Source organism: Zalophus californianus, chromosome 2 (assembly GCF_009762305.2).
Source record: "Zalophus californianus isolate mZalCal1 chromosome 2, mZalCal1.pri.v2, whole genome shotgun sequence".
Lineage (NCBI taxonomy): Eukaryota > Metazoa > Chordata > Mammalia > Carnivora > Otariidae > Zalophus > Zalophus californianus.
The window spans coordinates 59,162,514-59,170,446 of NC_045596.1; the positions used below are offsets into that span (position 1 = coordinate 59,162,514).

Genomic DNA, 7,933 nt, shown 5'->3' on the forward strand with positions numbered 1-7,933 from the left:
TTTCCTGGTTTGCAAATATCAGAACTCCCCTTTGCTGGAATCCTGTGTAGGTCACTAGCCACTTTGGAGCTGGTACAAATCTGTTCGCAGCAATGGGGCCTTCCCTGAATTTAGATTCTTTTTTGTTGTTTTAAGTACTTTTACATACACGATTATGCCCACAGGTAACAGGAAACCAGTGTTTCAAAAGAAAACTTGATCACATTGCTAGATAACACAGGTATCCTAAACAAGTGTGTGAGCGCCTCGAGGGTTCTACCTACAGCTGCTGCCAGAAGTACATATTTTTTTGATTGGTAAGAACTGGCAGATGACGCTTCATGAAATATAAATGCAAGAAAGACTCGGGAGAGCTCAATAAAAACCTTCCACCCGTCAGTCTCGGAGGATAAGAAAGATACTGTTAACAACAGCAGGAAATGGCCTTCGGAGTTTCAATATCAGTCTATCTCTTATTCAAAGGTAGGTAGTTCCTTTTTGTCTTGTTAATTTTGTATCCTTGTAAAATATGAACAGAATTTGTTTTCTCTGAATTAATGAGAAGTTGGCTTTTACCGCCGTTCTTCACGACAAAGGACAGAGCAAGGGATCTGTGAATTCATTGAGTTTCTTATGTAATGCAGGTTTGGCTCCTAACAGATGGTGATACCCCCTTTTCTGAGACCTGTCTGCTGGCTTGATGCAACTGAAGAGCAGTTGATACATTTTAACTACTGTGTCACTGCATCCTTGTGATTGAATTAGTATACGCATGTATCCACTTTCTCGTAAAAATGTATGTGTTTCTATTTTCTGTAATTATAAAGTAGTCCCTGGAATTGGTATGGATGAGAAACTGTCAGGAAACTGCCCCGGTCAGGTTTTGGATTTCAAATGTAAATGAATTGAAAATAGAACACCAGTGGGAATAAGTAGACTAAGAAGGACTTTTGATCCGTGGCTTGCACATAACTTTCGGTCTGTCGCTTACACATAAAAGGCGGCTCACCTGCTAAAGATGCCTTTCCCCCCCCCCCCCCGACCCCTCCATATAGCAATGACAGCCCTGACTACAGAGGCAGCCGTGCCGGGGACACCCCCAATCACAACCCAGCCAAGTAACTGGACAGTGAACAAAACAGAAGGTATTTTCTTCACACTTGTGTATTTTAAGTGCTTTTTTTTCTTTTTACCGTTTGAGAGATATTTGGATTGTGATCAAAAGCAACATTGGAAACTTTGAAATATATATTTTATTATTAGATAATCGACTCTTCTGTTAAATGGAAGTGACAGGTAAATGTGCCAGCAAAGAATTGCCTTTCTAAAGGGGGCAAATAAATGAGAGATACAGAAGTTGTCTTCAGTTACGGTCCTGAATGTGAGACACACCACATTTTCTGCCTGACTCCTGCTCAGTTCCCAATAACCCATGTGTGTCGCAAGGTGGTTTGTCCCTGTTTTGGCATTCTTGACAACTGATACTTTGATGTCACCTTTCATTCTGTGACCATGACTTTGCAGCCAAAGAAATTATGACATGATGAAGCCTTAATCCATCTTTGAAAAGACCTTTTCTCTTGTTTTGTTTTGGGGGGCTTTTGTTGTTGTTTTAGCATATGCTATATTTATTTCCTAACCACTTATACTTAATTTTGGTTGTTGATGGTGATGATATATTATCACTATTACTATTATTATTGGAATAGCTTCTTGCTGTTGTTGAGCATCAGTATTTTTTTAAGCCTGTTTGAACTCTGGGAGGTGAACTTGGAAAACTTGTTACCTGCCACGACCTGTGTACCGGGTAGTTAGGATTCTCACACAAATCACTATCTCCTCTTGTGAAGATTGGTGATAGGACATAGGACAGAGAAAACAACATGTCTTGCTTTCAAAGCCAGGCAAATAAAAGATCAAGTCAGATGGTTTGTTTCTGAATATGAAGGCTAGTAATATTTAAACATTCCTCATTTCACCAATAATTTTAAATTAAAAAGAATTTACTTAAAATATTTTGCCCATTTGAGTTTTAAATATCTATCCATTGGCAAGACAAAATCTGTGTGAGCTTTAAAATAATTTTTAGCCAAACTTCTTTATGTCTTCTGAGCCTTTGAGCCAAGAGAAAAGATCTGGGAGATGATAATGTAGAAAATTCAAGAACAGTTTCCCCTCAGTGACTGACTTCGTAACAGTGCACCCAGCACCACCTTTTTACTTCCTTAATAGTGAAAGTCTTCCAAGTTACAGAGAATAATAGAAAACAGGGGACTGAATATCTCATCTCTACAGTTTTCCTTTGCTTTCTTGATGGAGAGCTTCAGTTTTTCCATTTTTAATTTAATTTAAAAATCTGCATCCAATATCTTAGGATATTTTTCATAACCTTGTAACTAATATTCTTCTCCTTGGGGAAAGATGAGGCTCTCTAGTATACTCTTTCCTTGAAGATGCTTTCTTTCAGTTCTCACATTTTCTAGCAAATCCTGGTTCAGGCTTGGCTAATTCAATTGATTTAGTCTTGAAGCAGGAAGAACCCAACACAGTTGATAATGGGAAATTCTTACGGGCTTAGAGTTAATTATTAAAATGAGATACTAGATTCACAACACCACATTCAACAAAATGAAGGTGAATCTTAAGGTAATATTGTGTGTTCTCAACCAAAATGAAGTTATATAACACAGTATCTTATTGGTGGCTTAGTACCTAAGATTTAGTATTTTCAATATAAGAAAAATACACCTTTTTAGATTGTTTTCTTCCCTAAAAACAAATAAATAGGATTCTGTTCATCTACTTAGCAAAGAAAATGTGGTGTAATATGATAACTAAAGATGGGGAAATACGTTTATTCATAACAATGACGAAATAAAATGCCACTCATTCTGCTTGGGACAAGTTTAAGAATCGGTAATTAGATTTTTACCAAAAAGGACTCAATTATGCAGCTTTACCCAAGTGTCATCCTCACTGCATATATCCCAAGGATGGCATAAGTATATGTCTTCAGTACATCAGGGAACGAGGAGTAAGCATCCTGAAATGTATATATTTTGCCAAAATACAGTTTACCAAAGGGAAGCTTCCAGTAGAGACTTCTGGACACTTGACCACAAAAGTTTTGCCAGATGCGGTCATTCGCATAGTGTTAGACTTCAAAACCCAGATTTTTCTCATTCTGTCTGTCTCGAGGGCTTTCCCCATTATCTCATAATGGCTCTTAACTGAGTAAAATTTCCAATTAATATTCAAAGGTGTTGTCTCAACTATGTGAAGCTTGAGCCATAACTTGTTTCTGGCTTCTTGTATAGATCATGACAATTCCTCTTCTGAAATCAGGTACAGGGCTCCCTTTACCATTACCTTCTCAACTGGTAGTCCGCAGAAGAGGAAGTGGGGAATTCTCATCTTCTCAAGTTCATTGTCTCTGTAAATCCCAATTTCCTAAGTGCTGACTTCTCAGGTGTAAAGGGGAGAATTAAAAAAGGAGAACCAAGGCTAAAACGAGAACCAATGCTGCCACCTTTTGACAAACTGGTATCTCTGCCTTATTATGTAGCTTCTAAAGAGCAGAACAATCATCAATCTGCCTCCACCCCCTAATTAGTGAGTGATATGTCCAAATAATATTAACCTAAACTTTGTGACTATAACCTGCCGACGGAATCAGTCAATAGTTTAAAAGGCAGAGCACCCAAAGAATATTCTTAAAATTAAAGATCTCTTTACATACGTGTAACAAATCTACTATAAAAGTGTGACCCACTTCATCTGTTAACATTGTATGTCCTTTTCCTAGTTGACTACACAGAAGGACCCATAGCCTTGAAGTTCTCACATCCTTGCCTGGAAGACCACAATAGTTACTGCATCAATGGTGTTTGCGCATTCCACCATGAGCTGGAGAAAGCCATCTGCACGTAATTGCAAAGAACTTTCCAAGTCCTAGAGATGGGAGGAGATGAATTTATGTTTCACATGTTTCTATGCGGTTCACATAGTCCCTTTCCACACACCTCTCTCTTATCTAGTAAAAAGTGTACATCATCTGAACATGACTCACTGTATTTGAATATCTAAGGAGTCTTTTTCTAGACTACCTAACCCTCATTACTCAAAAACAGGGTTCCCACATTAGCAGCTTCTATGTAACCTGGGAGCTTGTTACAGATGCAGAAGCTTATGCTCCACTCCAAACTACTGAATCTAAATGTGAATTTTAGCAACATGCAAGGATGATTCTGAGTTTTCACGGGGTTGATTATAGGATGAGATGAAATAGATTATAGCAAACACACTTCAGGAATATAAAGTTCTAGAGCAATTAAGTACTATTTTTATGATCATTGGTTTGCTAGGCATTCTCCTATGAAAGACTAGATTAACAATTTTCTAGATCAACTCATGCAAGCAGACTACCTTCCCCTTCTACACATGAGGGAAGTTACATTAATATGGGCCCTTAATGAATTGATTATTTTGTGAAATACATAGCTTCTTCAATACATTTAACAGTTGGCTTTCATTTGGCATTTTCCTCTTTAATTTACATTACTTACTTTCTATTGAAATTTTTATTCTTTGAAATTGGTCATTTCTTTGTATTTCTACCACTATGAGTTTTAAAATTATGCCTTCTTTTCTTTTTTTGAAGGTGTTTTACTGGTTATACTGGAGAAAGGTGTGAGCACTTGACCTTAACTTCATATGCTGTGGATTCTTATGAAAAATACATTGCAATTGGGATTGGCGTTGGATTATTATTAAGTGGTTTTCTTGCTATTTTTTACTGCTACATAAGAAAGAGGTAGGAAAAAATGAAAATATGAAGTCACTGGGCACTTGTTCACTTGATGAATATTTATTGAGCCCCTACAGTGTACCAAGCACTGACATGTGTAATTTTTTAGTGAAAAATAGCTGCAGATCTGGCAATTTCCTACATATTTGTTTTGATGCTTTTTCTTATAAACACAGACAAGCAGTAAAAATTTAGCTGCAGTTGCACTAGAATAGCTACAACTTAAAATTTCCCTTCATCCTCATCTCTGTCTGCCCACATCAAAATTACAAGGTAAGCAGGACAGTAAACCCCACAAGAGTAGACAGTGTTATCTTGTTCACGGTTATATATTCAGTGCTAATTACAATGCCTGGCACACAGTAGACACTCAGCTAATATTTGTTGAAGAACAAATCAAGAAATGATTATTAAATGAATGAAAATGTATGGCAAACATTTTCTTTTTAGACTTCAGCTGAGGGTTTTTTTTGGGAGATTCTGTTTACTGCTAAAAGCCTAAGAAAATAGGCTTGATCCACAAATATAAATTACTTGTGTTATCCACACTGGTGATTTTTTCTTAAATCCATGTAACTAGGATAAAGTCAAGAAATAACGTGAGATACGTTAAAGAAAAAAGTGCAAATACATTTCCTTTGCTGTACCCTATTAACTAAGTTGCCATTTTTTAAATGACCAAGACTGACTGTACAAAATAAAAGTTTGTTTGCTTAATAACTGCATCGTAGAAGAACATCTGTTATGTCAATTGTAGGTCAATTGGTATAAAATCTATTCTATCAATTGATATTGTTATATCAATTGCCTAAGAGATCAAGAAAGTAAAAAAAAAAGGGGGGGGGAAGTAAAAGCTTTTAATGTTAACAAGACTGCTGGGTGAGGTCAGGTTCCTCAGCAGCCAAACCTAAGATGGGGATTCTTGTGCAAGTCAATGGCCAAGGGAATTCTCTAAGGTGAACTCTGCAACGGAGTAAGAAAAACTAGAGCAGAGTATAAAGGTGAGCAAAGACGTGGCTTTCACCAACGTCTAGCCTTGGCCCAGTTCCATAGGGAGATCTAGAATATGAATGGCATGGCAGATGTCTCCGATGAGGGCGAGGGATCTTGGTTTCAGTGCCCTGTGTCATCAAGCATGGGTGGCAGGATGCTCCTGGTGGGAAAGGGGGCAAGGGCTTGGAATCTCCCAGGAATCTTCAGGCTGAGTGCTCTGTTGGCCAAGTGCGGTCCTCTGGAGAAGGATGCAACTGTTAGCCTGTTAACAGGTGTAGCCCCTGGGCGGTGGGTCCACCCCATGGATTTGGGGTGGGGCACCAAGAGCAATTGCTATACCAGAGCATATATACCATTCTCCATAAACTATACAAACAGCTGTAAAATTTACATGGAAACCAATGTTCTGTTTTAGGTGTCTAAAATTGAAATCACCTTACAACATCTGTTCCGGAGGAAGACCACTGTGAGGCCTTTGTCAGAAAGTTTCATGAGGCATTTATAAAAATCAGCGGGCCCCAAATTGAAATCTTCAAATGAAACAACAAAACTTCCCAAGCTGACTGGACTGGAAAATAATGGAAGTTGGGATCATGATGAAATGAGAGAATACCCGGATGGGAGAGAATAAATTTCAACGTTGGTCTTCGGACTTTGCCATCGTTAGGGTGCCACGGGAGCCAAGTGAACAAGCTATGGTGACAGAAGTCAAGTTCATAGTCCTACTCTGGGCTGGTTGCAGTTGCTGTTGTGTGGTTATTGTTCTTACTGCAGAAGGACCGAGTTTCAGGCCTCTGACCGTGTCAGATGTGAAGTTTCATGGAAATAATTATCAACCTTGCAGCAAGCCAAAGCAAAGCCAAGCTTGGGTTTTTCATGTGCTTGCTACCACCAGTATTTTGGATCACTGCTCTATGGACCTGGTCCCAAACACGCTGCTTTCCTGGTGTCTAAAAGAATGTGACGTCAGCTGTTCGGATGAGGTCAGTGTTATGGCACCTCCAGGGACGCAAGCATGTGCCTGAAGTCTAAACCAGGGAAAAGAACATGGAATGTCCAAGGCAAACACGAATCATGCCCAGCTTGTGACAACACTATGTAGCCTTTATCTGTGAAATATGGAATAAGCTAAAGAGTTTTTGATGACTGAAAGCTATCTGGATATCGAGTCCTGAGTAGGTAAAACATTTCTGTTTCTGCATGGATTATAAAACTTTGTGTTGGACTCATGAGTCCCCTAATGTTTATGCTCATCACCTCTTCCTGATGTTAGTGGAACTACCTGGTGATTATCCATTTTGACTGAAATTCTAGAATTCTACTAATAAATAAAATTTGACCATTGGCCCTGACATAGAAACTGAAGAATTGGACATAGGAATTTTTTCACCAGCCAACAGCATGTGGAAACTTTCTTTACCATTTCTGAATACTTGATAGCGGATTTGCACAGAGCGAGATAAAATGGAACAATGACAGAAATACCTACTTGGGAATTAGGGTCCTTCCTCTTTAATCCTATTTCTTCCACGTAAGTCGAATAGTCTTGTGCAGGTCCTTTAATTTCTTTGGGCTTTGGTTTTATTTTCTACAAGGCCCTGATAGCTTCAAAATTGGACAGTGGGTCAAGAGAAGTTTTTCCGTGTTTGTCCTGCAAGTGGGATTATTCTCAACCCCAGGCCACCTCTAACCCCCAAACACACCACTGGACATCCTCTTAGGTGTATAGTTTAATGTGTGGTTTGTAGAATAATAAATTAAAAATTTGTTTTTCAAGGAAGTGAAACATGAAATTAAAGAATAATGATATCTATCAAATTTTCTTTTGGATTCAATCTAAAACTATGGACTTTCTTTTCTCTATCATGACATAGATAGGCAATAAGTGAAACAGCTCTGATCACAAGACGGGTTAAAAGAGAATCAAACACGAACGTTCTTACAATGGTAACAAGACTTTCACTTCTAGTGACTTTCCACTCACTCCCAAACAAAACCTTATATTCTGCTTGCCTTTGAGTAGAAGGTATTTCTCCAGCTTCGTTTTTCCTCCATAAAGAATTTCATGCAGATGAATCGCGTGTGTCAGCACTTTCTGCTTGTCCTCACAAACTATGCGAAGGTTACATCATACCAAAAAGTGGGGAGGTGAAG

The 7,933-nt window shown here is 38.4% G+C and overlaps 1 protein-coding gene across 5 annotated transcripts; it reads left to right on the plus strand.

The window, feature by feature from the left end:
- The first annotated feature begins 359 nt into the window (after positions 1-359).
- EPGN (epithelial mitogen) lies at positions 360-7,397 on the plus strand. 5 transcript variants are annotated; one of them, XM_027599772.1, is made up of 5 exons: positions 360-462; positions 1,035-1,124; positions 3,785-3,905; positions 4,640-4,792; positions 6,195-7,397. In XM_027599772.1, exons 1-5 carry the CDS (start codon positions 420-422, stop codon positions 6,247-6,249), a joined length of 462 nt encoding a protein of 153 aa, XP_027455573.1. In that variant the 5' UTR covers positions 360-419; the 3' UTR covers positions 6,250-7,397. The 5 variants fall into 5 exon arrangements, with proteins under 5 accessions (XP_027455573.1, XP_027455574.1, XP_027455575.1 ...); XM_027599773.1 differs by having other exon boundaries at positions 4,640-4,666; XM_027599776.1 differs by having other exon boundaries at positions 420-462; positions 1,035-1,097; positions 4,640-4,666.
- Positions 7,398-7,933: the final 536 nt, after the last annotated feature.